This window comes from Embiotoca jacksoni, unplaced genomic scaffold (assembly GCF_022577435.1).
Source record: "Embiotoca jacksoni isolate LCO1_2020_lvr unplaced genomic scaffold, fEmbJac1.0.p SCAF_32, whole genome shotgun sequence".
NCBI lineage: Eukaryota > Metazoa > Chordata > Actinopteri > Embiotocidae > Embiotoca > Embiotoca jacksoni.
The window spans coordinates 4,663,263-4,679,867 of NW_027185384.1; the positions used below are offsets into that span (position 1 = coordinate 4,663,263).

Consider the following 16,605-nt stretch of genomic DNA (forward strand, 5'->3'; position numbering starts at 1 on the left):
ATCAAATCCTCCACCAAAATTGAAGTTCTTTGAGACGACAGATTTTTGGCCTTTACTTTTCTGACTGTGTAAAGTGGACGGGGCTTCGTTGGAAAAAAGTGATGTCATATATTTCCCGTGCACCAATCAATAATATTTAGCAAAATTTGAATCAGTCTGATGAAAAATGAGGCGTTGTTTGCTTATATCAGTCAACAAAATGCCAAACCTCAAAACCACACACAAAAACACATGGCCCTAATGAAGCAGATTAGTTGAGTGTTTTGTTCCATATTCTGTCATGAATATTTGATGTTATAGGCAATAGCTTGAAACCAAGTTGTTTTCAGGGGCTTTTAGACTAACCATTTTGCAAAACATACTGTGGTGTTTCAAATTTTTACTATCTTCATTTGGCTTCTATAAAATCAATAAAATCGTAAAACCTATGAAAGAGTTATGTAATGGATCACTAACAACATTAAGTCAGCATTTATTTCTAAGTTGATCTTATAGGTGCCATGTAAAGTATATATGACCCGCAGTTAAGTAGATAAAACATAAACACTATAGTCAGGTCCTTGGTTTAAAATCCGTATTTTTAAAGTGTTGGTGTTGCAGGCGTGGAACACCTTTCTGGTTGGAGTCAAAGTGCTTCTTGGAGAATGGAACACCTGAATGACAAAAGACGGACACCTATTGACAAATCGACATGTTTCAAGTTAGTTGAATGCCATCAAAGCTTAGAAGACGTGTCTCGGGTAGAAAGTTCAAGCTTGTGGGGCTGCAGGTTTCATTTTTGTTAAATGTTACCCCCTCTGTTCTTTCAGTGGAATTTACACTCTGTGCTGGTAAAACATACACACCCATCTTCTTGTGATACACACACAACCACAAACACAGACACACACACACACACACACACACACACACACACACACACACACACACACCCCGTAGGGCACTGTACTACAGGACAAGCTGAGTTAAGATCTAAAGCCTTTTATCATTGCCCCAGAGGGGATCACCTTCCTAGATATTGGTCATTGAATTTGTTCCTTATTACCATCTCAGTGACCATATATTAAAACAAAGTGATATAACACACATGACATTCAGAATTTACAGCACTAATTTGACAGAGTAAATTATCAAAATTATCCAACAGTACCGTTGCACATCTTTTTGGTGTTTCCAGTATTTTCAGTGTTTTATTTATTAACTTTTTTTTTCCTTGAAGAAAGTTTCTCCCTGAGAATAGGGATGATATTTTTTTCAAAATTAGATTTCAATAGCTGCTGTTGTTTTTGGTCCACACTGGTGCAACATGCATGGAAATTGTATCATTTATTTAATCTCATCCTCAATCACCGCAAAACAAAAACATTGTGAACCTCAGCTAGCTTGGTAAAAGAAAGAAAAAGACTCAGGATCTCAACAACATACAGAGAAACCTCAGTTACTATGGTGGAGAAAAAAGAAGCCAGCTTTTTTCACTTTTAGCCATTATAGCACACACACAACTTCCCAAACACATGACTACATAATTTTAGGATTAAACAATGTCCACCCGCAGAACAGGCAAGTAGTTTGTAATAACGTCAATTAAAAACTATATAGGGCACATTAACTTCAGTTACTACTGCGTATACAAGAACAACAGGAAAGTTGTACTTGTAAGTGTGTGGACTTGTGGTTTCCCCACTTTGGGTTGTGTAGCTTTTTTGTGCATTAAAGTCATTGTCTGAATTCTCCATTGGGACAGTAAATGGTGTTTTGCATCTTGCATCTGTGGTTAGATCTACTGCAAATGCTGAAGACTATTACAGTAAATGCAGGCAGATGGACTGATTAATTCATAGAGGAAAGGAAATGTAGCCGTGCTGAATGACAAACCTTGATATGAACTAACACCGAAATGGCTAACTGAGTGATGGTAGGGGGGAGTAGTGGTGGTGGTGGAGGGGAGAGAACAAAGTAAATGATCAACAGGGAAAGATGGGTAAAAACTGTTTGTGAGATAAAGAGAGAGGAGAAATGGAAAAAAGAGGGCAGACGAGATAGCGAGAGGGGGAGAAATGCATGGCTGGGCATGAATAATATAAACTGCTCTCTACTCTTGTCTCCCTTCATCCCTGAGCCTCTCCTGTAACTTGGGGGAAACATGCACGTGTACCGACACACTTGCACACAGCTGTTGTGTTGTTGTTGTTGTTGTTCTTTTCTGTACATGGGAACAGTAGCATCATTTTGATGTTGCAGAAGAGGGGATGAAGGAAGAACAGACTCTAAACACACATGGAGCCCTCCTTGGAGAGATACCTGCGGTCTCATGAAAGAGAAACAACTAATTAGACTGAAATGTATTTAGTGCGTGTTTCCATACATTCAACAAGAGTGTAGGTTTGGTTTTAAAGGGTAAGGGATACAATGAAAATATTATTTATAAAAGTATCATGCTATAAATGTATTAGACTTGTAGCACTGCATTTATATTCAATGCAGAAAAAGGCATAAGTTACATATCTTTTTTTGAAAGTACATAGAAGTACATATAATACTGTGACTATAGACTGTTTTCTCTTTTTGTGAGTGTTTTTAGAAAATGTGTATTTACAATTTTGATGTGAAATTGGTTGAAACCAAATACTTAGTGATGAATAATGCTGGACTTGCAGCTGAAACTAACAGACTGCCTTTAATAATTGATGCTCAATTCTAACATCTATTTAAGAGAATGCAGTTATCACGTAAAAAAATAAAGAAGAAAAAAAAATCAATTAAATGGCTAATTTCCTGAAAAATATAGAAGGTGGCACAATACTTTTTACTGCTCTCTGATTGTGTCTACAGGACTTCTGCTAACACAGCTCTGACCAGTACCACCTATCAGACGGCTGCCCATTTGTAGCCTAAGAGGTGAAACTGTCCATAAAGTGCTTTCAATGGTGTTCATAGTTTACACTTATTGCAACAAGTCCTCCAACCCGTACAACGGCATGGGTCCCTTGTTCCTACCCTCAGATACGGCTGGTGCTAGGTTGGATCAGCAGGAGGAATGCTATGCCTATGATTGCTTGTTATACTGTGGGCATCTTCAAGTTAGGGTTAGGATTAGAGATAGGGTAAAACACCAGTTGATTGACAATGGACCAACCAGCAGTGTAAAGTTTAGAGCGTGCATTCCTCCAACTGATCCAATCTAGCATCAACCTTAAAGTACAACCCACAGGAGTGTTTCCTACAGTTCAGGCAGAAAAATTACTCGATTAGGGTTAGGGACGAGTAATGGTTTTGGTTATAATGATGAGTTAAACTGTGTTGTTCATAATACTAAAGTTACGCTACCTTTGTCATCATGGCAACAATAAACACATAAAAAAAAAAAAAAAAAAAAAAACTCTTCTGATTCATGGGTGGAAAGGGAAAGCAAACAACGGTAATCTGCACCAGTCTGCTGACGATCCACGATCACCTCAACTATCCACCCAGCATGCCTCTTCCTAACAAGGAAAAAGCATGTTAGGTCATCTAGACGTCACCTGAATTGCGTCACTTCTCCGGGACACCAGAGTCATTTTTCAGAGGAAGACAGCCTTTGCCAGCAAGCTCAGTGTAGCAACTGAAAGCAATGTTCAAACGATCTACAGGAGCACCACATTGTTGCTGGACAGTGAGAGGACACTGTTGGGAGAGATTTTATCGAGTAAACCAAACTGAAGAGACATTTATGACCATGGATTAATCCTACAAAATGAACTTGATGAATCTGATCTCAGAACTACTTTTCATTTAAATCTTGAAAGTCAAACAAAGGCCTATAATTTGAGGGTAAATTCAGGTGAACAATCAAGAGATGAAGAAGAGGGGCTGAGAGCATGAGGCAGGGAAAGAAAGGGAGAGAGGATGCTACAGGTTTGGAGTCATTATTTCCACTGGTGGTTTCAGCCAGATCAATAGAATAAGGAGGGAGCATGAGTGTCTTTGTGTGTGTCCGCACACGCACACATACCCACACACACACACACACACACACACACACACACACACACACAGACACAGACGGAGGCAGCCAAGCAGGTACAATGCATGTGGGCAGGCGGCCAATTGCGACTCTTTCTTTTTCAAACACACACACACTGCTGCCGGTGTTGGCGTATTGTCCCACCAGAAATGAAGACTGAGGCCCGATAGCACTAAGACCAGAGGACAGCCTCTGGATAGATTTCCAATCCCCAACCAGAGGCTTAAGCAAGACAGAGTCATGGATAATCCTCCCTCCTTCTCCTCCTCCTCCATTGCTCCATCGCTTTCACCCATCCACCCGCCCCTCCTCCTGTCCCTTACTCTCTTTCCTGCTCATTTCATCCCTTTATTCCTCTCTCCTCTACAGTTCCCTCTTTTCTCCGTTGGCTGCCTTTCCATCCCTCTGTTTCCACACCAGAATGTGATTTTGCTCCCTTCCTCCTTTACGTCTCCGCTCTCCACTCTCTCCATCTTGCTTCTCTTTTATCTCCTTTAATGCAATCTGTCGGTCTGTTCTCTTATTTCCTCCTTCGATCTGCCCCTCCCCTCTTTCCATCCACCCATGTGCTTTCTATTTTTTTGTCCCTCAGATTGTTTTTTACGTAAAGAGAAGCCTGTTGTTGAGTCACATGCTTAAGTGATATCAATTTATTTAATGCTGATTGTCATTACATCTTCCACCATGGCTGTTATCACCTTGCCGTGACTAACACGTTACTTAAACACACATACTGTAGCTACCGTAAGCTGAATTTGTACTTCTATATTAGTCTAATTTAGTCTAAAGCGAACACTGTGAGGCAGAGGTTTCCAGCTGTTTTTGCTTGTGATCCATTAACACAAAGCCTATTTTGTAGCTCCTCCTCTGAGGGTGTATGAGTTCTGAGAAGTTCAATCTAAGTGTTATTTTCCCTCCTCTGACTGCTCTTTTGAATCATTAATAGAGACCTGAAGAGGTCAAAAGAAGGAAATTTGTAAGAAAAAAAGCAAATAATCGAGGAAAGTCTGGAAAATAGTATGTAAAAATCTTGTTGTTTCCTTATTATCATTCTATTTGCAACTCCTGGTAATTGGGTAATGACCCTCAAAGTGGGAATCACAAGCGCAGTACTGCTTTAAAGGGGCCCTTCATTAATTTTACACAAGGATCAATTTATAGTTCAGAACAAGTCCTACAAAGCCTGTGGAAATTGTTGGATAGTCTGAATGAGTAGCACTGATGATGTCATCAGAGTTATCTTGGTAAACTCGGATACTTCAAATTTGTGACAGAAAGGCAGCATTACAAATGTAGACAAAGTTCGGTTCGTCTGCTTGCTTTTTTTTTTTTTTTTAGCTAAATTAAAGTAGAGCTGCATAATCATACTGCGCTCTCCTCCTTGAAACAACTACTGAATTAACAACTACTAAACCCAAACTCCTCTGCAGCACAGTGGCCAACAGCAGAGGACTGTGGTTGGCTGGATTAAAGAGATGGTAAAGTTGGAAAAGAGAAACCGTTCATAACTAACCCTCATTGGCCACATTAGGGTACAAACACACATGCCACAGTTTGTCCTTACTTAAGCTTCTCTGCCTCAGTGCTGAATTATTAAAGGTGATAACTTCCGCTTTAAACCATGGCGAAGAACTGTCGCTAAAAACAGGCACTCTGTCTCTATGTGTCACTGCTACTCACAGATATGGACACAAACAAGCCAACAGAAATGGATAGACATGCACACTCTGTGTGAAAATAATAATAATATAATTTGACTGGCTTTTGTTTTGCGAGAAGTCAGGGTGGGGGTAAAGCGGGGGATACTGCTGTCAAAATGGGTCACACTAACAAGGTAGGGTCTTTGTTATCGAATATAAAGATAAGTGTTTGTGTTCAGTTCTCAAGATCACCGTCAAAATGTATGCATCTAGCAAAGGTTTCTTCAAATGACAGTCATTGAAAATATTAACATTTCATTTCAAAGAGCTTGAGTCCCACATCAAGTTATTTTACCTCACTTTTGTTCTTTCTGAGCAAACGTGGTGGCTGCAGGCAGGTTTGAAAAGGATCACATCACATGCATAACCATACAAACTGATGGATCAGTCATAAAATCCATTATTTTGAAGTAAACTCTTTCAAGTTACAGACATGAACGACTACACAGTCTCACAAAGGTTACCCAAAGATCTGTTTCGATTCATTTCACCTCATCAGGAGCTAAATTCAACCCGATATTGTGCAACAACTAGATTGAGTAACGGTAGATTAGTGCTTAATTGCCCAGATTTCCATCTATGTCAAGCATATTGATGGATGTCTGAGCTTGTTTAGCTGTTTCTCTGCCCCTGTGGATTCTAACTAAAACACATCTGAAAGAAATACTTGATTGGTTGTTGTCTTTTTGAACGAGGTGAGCACTTTGCCACCTGCAATTAATGTTTTCAGTAAAGATACATTGATTGAATTGGATTCTCTTAATTGTCTTTGGCTGCATCGAACAAAACTAAAGTACAGCAAACGAACGGCAGATTTTTAGATTTTTTTTAAAAAAAATTTTTTTTATCTGCGATTGAAAAGTTGCATGCGTGAGCACAGATCAGTGGTCGACGTTTGTTGCTGCAACATGTCTTTTGAAGTGACTTCAATGGAATCATTGAGCATATCAAGTGAAGTCATTAGAGTGAGGTGAACTGGCAGGTGGCCAGCACCCCAGGGTAACCATCAGAAACCAATTAATATCCCTAACAGAGGGATCACACCTCTGGCACAATACCCAAAGGGAAAATCAACCCACCAATTACACTGCTGAAAAATGCTGCTGTAATAAGTGTGTAAGTACATGTGTATGTGTGTGTGTGTGTGTGTGTGTGTGTGTGTGTGTGTGTGTGTGTGTGTGTGTGTGTGTGTGTGTGTGTGTGTGTGTGTGTGTGTGTGTGTATGCCCTTAAAAAAAACTTTCCCTGCTCTATGTGCAATGACACGAGACTCCACAGGTGTGTATTTTTTTTCCAATGCCACATCAGTTACACATGTGCATTAAGTAATATGAAGTCTGCATGTGTCCATGTGTGTATCCTTCATTTTTCTCTGTGTTTGTGGATAGTATTGATTCAAAGACTCACACTTTTACACACGAATCTTAAAACTATAAGGTTATGTAAATGTCATGCAACTGGTTTCTTCAGTGAACCTGAGCATTTAGTGCGACCGTGTGCATCAAAACTCTGTTTGACTTACAGACTGTCACAAAGATGAAATCTACTTGATGGAGAACATAATGTCAATGCCAAAACTGGTGTTTGGTATCAGGAAGTGTAACATAAAACTTCGGAATATAAAATATGTTATGCTCCGTTTTCCTGTGTGGGCAAGATTTTTTTTTTTTCTCGTCCCTGAATCCCTCAAGGATAAATTTGTCTTTTCTTTTGGCTACATCGATAGAGAGAAGAGAGGTTGGGGTCAGATACAGAGCAGCGTCTAAGGGGATGAAAGGGCTTTGTTGTCTTGGGCAAAGTGTTAAAAGTGAACTGCTGAAAGTTTTAGCCAAAAGGAAGGTTTCTATGATAACTACACTACACCAGGGAGCTGTCATCTTTCAACTGCAGGAAACTCATTAAGTGCCTCCTACAATGCACCTACCTCCCTCTCCTTCCCTTCACCACTGCCCTTAACGAAGGAAAAAAAGAATACAGATAGATTTACATGTATAACTTAATATGGCTCCTATGGCTTTGTAGTTCTTGAATAGCTGTCATGTCACTGTCAATAGACCAATGAAGAATGAACTGTCCGTGGTGCTGAAACCACCACCCAAATATGCAGCCTGAGATAAGTTTGCTACAAAAATAGTCCCACAGTAAAATGGCCTAAACTGTACTTCAGTGACAATATTGGAAAGGGGTTAAAAACTGTTATTCAGACAGTATTTTTATGTGTTTGAAAATGATCATGTGGAGATGGTTGTTCAAGGGTTTCACTTTGATTTTACAAGTTAAGTCATTAATCAATCTGACAAAACACTACATGCAAAAGCCTAATCTGATGTGGCTGCTCGTGTGTATCGAGTGTGTCCTTGTGCTGTAAACCTATACCAAAACAAATATTTTCTGTGGAGACATTTAAAATAATTGGCCACACTTTTAGCTGGCATTAAGTAAAGTAATTTTCTGGATCTGACAGAGTCGCTGGTTATTCTCTCATACAGGTTATGTGGCAGTAATTATGAAGATGGTGAAGATGATGATGATGATGATGATGATGATGATATCCACTACTTTTTTGGACATCTTAAAATAATTCTGAGGGAGAAAAACTGTCTTTTCTACTGATAATAAAAGATGACATCATGGTAATCAAGGCAACTCTGACTGTACACACTCCTACCCTTCATCATGATGCTATTCCGTTTAAGATGCCTGTCCTCTCATCAAACCAGCAGGGTGATCACGATCCAGCCTATGATGAGTTGCCCCCTCAGAAACAAACTGTTGGTGAAGGTGCCTCGCTGCGACACAGATGCACGCGCGCGCGCACACACACACACACACACACACACACACACACACACACATACATACATACATATATATATATATATATATATATACACACACACACACACACACACACAAATCAACCGCCACCCCTCTCGTCATCCCCTGTTGCTATGGAACCTGTCGCCAAGGCAGAGGTATGTGGTTGTGATGGAAGTGATGGAAGAAGGTGACGACGGCGATGATGACGGTTATGAGGATGATAATAGTGATCGGGTAAATAAGCGCTTGCTGGATTGCACGGATCCGGCTGGCTGTAGGAATGCATTGCTGGGCTTTGCTCTCTGCAACGTGGGTGGATGGAGCGACGCGTAATACTGCGCAATGCAAACAGACCCTTTCCACACCGCGAAACAGACCACAGCGCTGGATTTTGATCCCCTCTTTTACTGGGGAGCTTTTTAAAAACACTTTTAAAAAGTCGTAACGTTAAACTTCGGTCGTGTCTCGTGCGACTACTGTCCTCGCTGCCTTCACAAAAATAGCACATCATCAACCCAATTCTCAGCAGACAAATAAGTCCTACAGGCCCTCCTACTGCCACCTGTCATCTCTGTGCAATTTCTCTCGCGCGCTGCTATTAAGGAGCCCTGCGGACATGAAAACTTAGATTAAAACGTGACTGCTGATCACAGAGGGGAGGGGGGTGGGTGTCCATGGCGATCGTGCTGTTTAGCCACCACCGTGTGTTGAATCCTGACACACAGTCAACATCATATACCTGCAGTTAGTTTATTCCCTAAACGATCAGCCTCCGGGGAGCAAAGATCTGCCAGATCATTCGTGCACGCACGCGTTTGCTGTCATTTTCCACGGGAAACGTGTCTTAAACAATAATGCTCCCCTCCTACAACTGCCTGTTGGCTAAATATGACCACTGCCCACCCATTATGCCACAGTTCTCCTATGGCTAGGCCTGTCAAAACCCACAAGTGTGGACTAAACCAAGCAAAAACAAGGCCTCGTCCGGATCTGTTGGCGGCTACCTGCAGCCCTTGTTGCGCGATTATGGCACAAGTTCACTTGGCTGCACAAACTGCTGCGGGGAGAGATCAAATAAACAAACTGCACACAGAGGGGAAAGTGGAGAAGAGAACTGCATCTGTTGAAAACGAGGAAAGGGCTAACACCCCTTTCCTTTTCTCCCTCCCCCTTCCCTCCACCTCCTCGTTTTCTCTCCCCATCCCATCCCCATTTCGAGACCATCATACCTCTCTCACTCCTTCCCTCCCTCATCCTCAGTTAGATGTTTGTTAGTTATGAAATTTAAAAAAAAAAAAAGACACCACATACCTTGATGATTCTCAAGGGTGTCCTCCGGGATGTACATGTTTTTGCTTTCATTTACCATAAATGTAGTCCGGCGTTATCCCTATAGGTGATTGGAAGAGAGAGGAAAAAGCTGGAGAGGAGGAGGGAAAATAACAAGAGGAAAAAAAGCCCCCCAAAAATAAAAAATAAAAACAATTAAAGAAGGGGGTTAAAAAGAAGAAAGAACTGTCTGACGCGGACAGTTTTGGGTATTCCGTTATTTCTGTTTATGGGGAGGGTCTTTTTGGATGGAGTGAATATTACCTAATCCCCATGATGGAGGTGAAGGCGAGAAAAAAGAGGGAGCTTTCGGCGGAACCGGTTGGGAAAACGCACCGGTGCATCCCTCGGTACATCCGGGCCCTAGGCGAGAAACATGAGACCAGCACCACGTTCAATTCAATTCACCCCTCTCTCTTCCTTCCTCCAATCTCCCTTGATGTTATTAAAAAAAAAAATAGGTTTAAAAATGTTATAAAGCACGGGCGCTGTCAGTTACGGTCGCAATGGAAGTGCGCAAAAGACGCATTCGTGCGCATCTTCAGCAGCGTGTCAAAATGTGAGAGGATGAAGAAGAGGAGGTGATGGAGGAAGAGAAGGAGGAGGAAGAGAAGGGGAGAAAAATTAGGGAATAAGAAGAGTGTAAATATTCCATCGCGGGTAGCACGGGGTTAAATCTCCCAAAAGGTTGTCGGTTATTCCACGTATCTATAGGAGAGTCCCCCCAAATAACAGAAGCCAGGCCGTCTGGTCTCATCCGGAGACGGGTTTCTCTGTCCTGATCAAGTCCATGATGGTCCGGCGGTGTGTCTGTCAGTCAGTCTGTCTGCCTGCCTGTCTGTCTGTCTGCCTGTGTCTTACTGATCGGGAGTTTGAGCTCTCTCTTCTCTCTGCCTCTGCTGCCCCTGCAGCTCAGCTCTGCAGTGATACTGAGAGAGAGTGAGAGAGTGAGAGAGAGAGAAAGAAAGAGAGAGAGAGAGAGCGAGAGAGAGAGAGAGAGAGAGAGAGAGAGAGCGAGCGAGAAAGAGCCCCCCTCCCAATGCATGTAGACGCTTTGACTGTTTCCAGATGTGTGTGCGTGTGTGTGTGCCAGAGAAAGAAGGAAGGAGGGAGGGAAGGAGACTGTATAGGCAATGGTGGAGGATTGGCGGCTGGTATCCAGATGATGATGATAGTGATGATGAAGACATAGATGATGATGTTGATGAAGTGTGTGTGTTTGGTGAGAGGAGAGGATGGCCCACAAAAAACCAAAATGTTGAGGAATAATAGGGCTCGATAAAAGACGGTGCTAAAACCTATGAGTGTGTGCGATACAGAGCATGAGGGGAGAGGAGAGTTATCCTTTGTGTGTGTGTGTGTGTGTGTGTGTGTGTGTGTGTGTGTGTGTGTGTGTGTGTGTGTGTGTGTGTGTGTGTGTGTGTGAGAGAGAGAGAGAGAGAGAGAGAGGAAGACAGGGAAATGAAGGGGGATAATGATCCATAGCAGGCTCAAACTCTGCAAAGACTCTAATTTCTTCAGGAACAAACAGAGATTGGAGACGTCATGTGTCTGATTTGTCCGTAGTCCCGTCACATCTGGACTGTTTCAGCTCCATTCTTTTCTTTGGCCACGGCTGTGTTTACACACACTAAATATCTGGTTTTTCAACTCTTTTTATGACTCAAGCTCTGATCTTTTCATGCCTCTAAAACAGAAAGAAACCTCAAGGAAGCTGATTTAAAAAAATCTTTGGACGCTGTGTCCATGCGGACCCAAATCTCACAAAACAGATTGACTTGGGAAGGTCGGTTCACAACAACTGATCCTTTATATCTGAAGGACAATGAAAATTATTTTGGGAATTTAATCATATCTTTTTTTGCCCTCTGGACAGTGACGTATGTTTCAATATTGTTCTCCGTGGCTGGAAACAAATTTGTCCTGGCCCCTGAGGCACACAGTCATTTTGTGGAGACAGGGGCCCATTTCCTTAGGTAACACAGCAATGAATTGAAGCTCATTTGGGAGTAAAATGTCAAACAAAGTCGACAACATCAGCTCTTAACTAAATAGCTCGACCACGGCTTTGATGACATTGAGTCAGCTTGGCTCTATAGTCACACTGAGGCTTTTGGATAGAGCTGCTGCGTGCACAAATAAAATGTCGCTTCTTAAATTGAGCTGTTTTCTTTAGAGCGCTCCACAGGCAGGTTGATACAAGATTAAAAAAAAAAAAAAAAAAGTCCTTATCTGGCCTGTCTTCAAAAATGACCTCACTTTGAGAAGTAGTTCCTGTCTTTGCATGTATATACAGTACTCACAAAACATACATTTAAGTTTTTATATTTCACATTAAAAGATGATTTGAAGGGTATGAAAATGCTTCAAAAACGTAATAATTGGGCTCAGTGATACACACGGAAAGTACTGGAGGTACTGAGCAGCATCTCCAGATTCTAATCGTGGCAGCGACCACCCCATATAATTGTCTTTGACACTGAATACGAACTTCACAATGTGCAGACCTCATGTCAGTCTCACTGCAGGCTATAATCAGGAGGTGAATCTGATGACTCAACCCAGCCTGTATTCATTTGTTCAGTGCCACAGCGCAAAATCACCACCCACCATTCTGTAACAGAATAAAGCTTTTTGTCTGCATGTGTCACTGTAGACATAGTAAAGACAGGGAGACAGCTGATAAATGATTCTATTGATGACATCTGACTATTTAAATGTCTGTTTTTGGAAGAATATATCGTGTTTTGTGACGCAGATGTTATATTAATATGCTCTATTTGGAGAGAAAGTAAAGCTAGTTGAATGCCTCCACAGATGAATGAATGGAAGCGTTTTCAGAAGTATATATTGTACATACTGACTGAAATTGTTGGAGAAAACAACATTTCAGCAGCAGGTACCTACCGGTTATCCAGAAAAAAATGCTACTTTGACATTTGGATTGTTAATACGGAAGCATCAGTGCATAAGTATTATTTATATATTAAAACTGGTCAAGGTGAAGTTAGTTTTTTCTGTTTATAAACTGTCCTATAGGGATTGCCCTCCTCCAGAATCTGAAAAAAAAAAATCTGTGACTCCAATCTCTATTGACTAATTCTGACAGCTTTGGGCCTCAAGCAGTTATTTACATGAAACATCCTCTTTGGTGGAACTGCTGAGAACTTATATATATATGATAAATGTGACTAGGGGCAACCGTTTTTTTGGAAACACCACAAACCAGAAAGGTTGGGAACCACTGCTTCCATCTTCAGTAATGTACTGTATTTATACAATTATCAGATAAATGTAATGCAGTTAAAAGTCAAATTGATTTATTCTCTGAAATCTCAAGCAAAGTAGAAATGCCTCAAAGCTGCACTTAAGTTACTTTCCACAGCTGCAGATGACAATCTGATCACCACTGTGGTAGTAGTGAGACAGATGGACACTGAGAGGCATAACGCTGGCCTGATTCTCCCCTTAATGTTTCCGTGCCAAACCAGCCTCTGTTTGATTACACTGGACAGTGAGCGCAAGATAGACGGAGGGGGAAAGAAGGAAGAACGGATGGAGGGCAGGTCGTGGGAACAGACACTTCTGCCCAGGGGACACACAAACGCACAGACACACACTCTGTATACACAAATGTCCTCTGTAATCCAGTCTGTAAATGGAATTGCAGTTCTATTTATGACTGCTCTATATTTGCAGTCCCAGACCCGTTTGCATGTGCGAGCGTGTGTGACTCTGAAGCCCAACTGGTCTCTGGGAATCTCAGGCAAACATCCGAATGCCGGCTTCCCACGTGGGAAAGCAACAACCTGCTGGTCAGTGGAAGGGGAATTCCCTCATGGAGAGCGGCTCTCACAATTTTGGACTGTAGACAGTTATCAGTTACCAATCACAGGAGAAGGCAGTTGAAGAGCCATCCGCAACAACGTGGAGGAAGCAGTGAGAGCATCAAGATGGCTCTGCCTAGAAACGGATGGTCAGTCGAATATACTACTGGGACACGGGCCGAGGTTTGTTCAACCTCATTCAGGTCACCCGGAACATCACTGCCTCCAGGATACAACACTGATGACATGTCCAAGCACATGCATCAGAAAATGTATGAAAGAACTAAGAAACTGGCCTGACATTGACTCTGTAATACTCTTTGTCTTTTAGAAAGTATTCCCTAAAGTATTTCAATCTGCAAAGGAGAAAAAACAAAAACAAGATTGAGGGCCTTGCATTATCTTACTTATGGATTTTGTTTGTTGTCCTCTATATGCACACGGTAATGTTTTGTACTGATATAATATTTACTTTGGTTCAGCAAACCTTACTTGCCATAGAACAATTACTCTTAAGATGTTACTCATATAATTCATTGACGTTAGTTTATAAATTTACAATCATGTATATCTGTTGTAAAGCTCTGGCCATATGGATATTTTTTCCAATGTGGAAACTATGAACAATCCCCACTGGCTAACTCCCATTATCCATTCTACCCGTGAGCCAATCATCAGCATCTCCTGGACCGTCTCCAATCAACGACAAATATTCAATTTTGACTCAAAAGTTATTGACAGTATTGACCTGCTGATGGATAACTCATTAACCTCATCATTTACGAACTCAAGCCCCTTAACGAACAGATGAATGTACCACCCTGACAAATAGACACACACCTGGACTAAAATAATAAGACAAGAAGCAGACATGGTGAAGCTTGACCCGAAAGTGTTTCATTCAAATTTAAGAGGAGGACTTGGGGACAGCAGTGGCATAATGGCACTTTCGTTTAATAGCATTTAAAGCAGATATCTGTATCCCGTGCTGCTTCCGCTGAGGCGTTGCCTGATGTTAATTATTTTTCTCTGGGACGCTCTGACGGCTGTTGATCGATGCACATCAACTGTTGTATATTTCAAACTTGTCACAGGTATAAATCAAATTACTGAAACAACTAATAGACACGAGAAATGCATATTGTATTTACAGTATAACGCTAAACAGTAATCATTTAGTAAAAAAAAAAAAAAAAGAAAGAAAAAAGGTGGATATATGAGTGAAATAAAACTTCTGTATGTTGTATGTTTAAGTAATCTACTATCACATAGGGCATGCAAGCATCTTATGTATATAAAGTCACTTGAAGAGTTTGCTCTGTTAACTCATCTACCCTTGAAAGAAAACAGGAATATGGATATTCATTATCAAGGTGGCCCGACTGATATTGTCTGATATGGGTATTGCTGATGCAGATTTCAAGAACTTACAGTCCTGCTCCCGTATCAGTTACTGTTCTGTCCTTGAGTATTCATTTCAGGAAGGATATGATTTATTTCTGAATCCCAGAGCTGGTACATTATATCTTGTAACGTGACTAAAACAACTGCAGTGAAAGAAGTACTCAGATCCTTTACTAAAGCTAAATTGCCAGCACAGCAGTGTAAAAATACACCATTAGCCTACAAGTAAATGTTCTGCTTGAAAATTCCTACTTAGGTAAAAGCTATTATAGTAAAAGTTCTGGTTTGGTCACTCTGGCTGATATTATTATATATGACATATATTATATATTATTAATACTAAGCCTCAGTGTGTAAGCAGCATGTTACTGTTGTAGCTGCTGCAGGGGAAGATACTTTTTATATACAGTATAAAAAGGGCACCAGATAAATCTGAGGAGTCGTCAGACGATTACTGGGTGAGGAAAAAAGGAAAAACAAAGTTCTGATACACAAATCTGTTTTAAATGTTTGGACTGTTTCTCCAATCTTTGGTTTTTGGTGAGATATTGAATAAATGAAACAGTAATTTTATAGAGGGCCTTTCTGTGTGCATGTTCTCCCTGTGCCTGTGTGGGTTCCCTCCAGGTACTCAGGATCCTCCCACCATCCAAAAACATGCATGTCAGGTTCATTGGTGATTCTACAAATGGCCCTTAGGTGTGAATGAGAGCTTGAATTATTTCTGTCTGTCTTTGTGTTGGCCCTGTGATGGACTGTGACCTGTCCAGGGTGTAACCCTGCCTTCGCCCAAAGTGAGCTGGGACAGGCTCCACCCCCCCGTGACCCTGTTCAGGATAAAGCAAGTATAGATGATGGATAAATAGAAACTGTGAGAACTTTAAAAGGAAAAAAAAAAATCACTATTTGGAGGAACTGTTAACAACTCATAGACATTCAAGACAACACGCATCTATCTATTCTTGCCTTGCTTTCAGACTAACTGCAACTGAATGTGTTTTAGCCGTCCCTTTGACGCCCCCTAGTGCACTTGATGGGAAGTGCAACTGTGGATTGGGAGCCATCAGTCAGCATCAATATATATATATATATATATATATATATATATATATATATTCATCTCACAAATGACCAAAGAGGACCATCAGCTGCTTATTTCTATCGGGTAATGTGACACAAACACAAAAGTAAAATAGAATAAAACAGTAGCTCTCGTACAATATAGAAACCACTCAATGCACTGCAACTGCACTTTTTTTTTTTAGTACTTCTCTTACTCACATTTAGGCGTGTGCATCGGCATGTAGCAGCAAATCCAGAACTTCAACAGTGAATAAAAACATAGGGTACAGGAAGATATAAGAAGATGTTCTCAACATAAATGAATTTAATCAAAGGGACAACCGTCTCAATAAGCAGGCTACGCTTACGTGTGTAAGGCGTGAATTTGGACACGGGACTTTTGTCTTAACCCGAACAAAGACGTTTTGGACCTACCCTTTCATAAACAGTCTATGGTACTT

At 41.1% G+C, this 16,605-nt stretch overlaps 1 protein-coding gene across 9 annotated transcripts in view; it reads right to left on the reverse strand.

Annotated features, from left to right (window-relative positions):
* Nucleotides 1–10,750, reverse strand: part of cacna1c (calcium channel, voltage-dependent, L type, alpha 1C subunit) — a 185,315-nt gene extending 174,565 nt beyond the window's left edge. For all 9 annotated transcript variants that reach the window (XM_069164988.1, XM_069164984.1, XM_069164987.1 and 6 more), the window contains exon 1: nucleotides 9,834–10,750. In XM_069164988.1, coding sequence (XP_069021089.1) covers nucleotides 9,834–9,891 — 58 coding nt within the window. In that variant the 5' untranslated portion in view covers nucleotides 9,892–10,750. The remainder of the gene's footprint in view (nucleotides 1–9,833) is intronic.
* Between the last annotated feature and the right edge of the window lie 5,855 nt (nucleotides 10,751–16,605).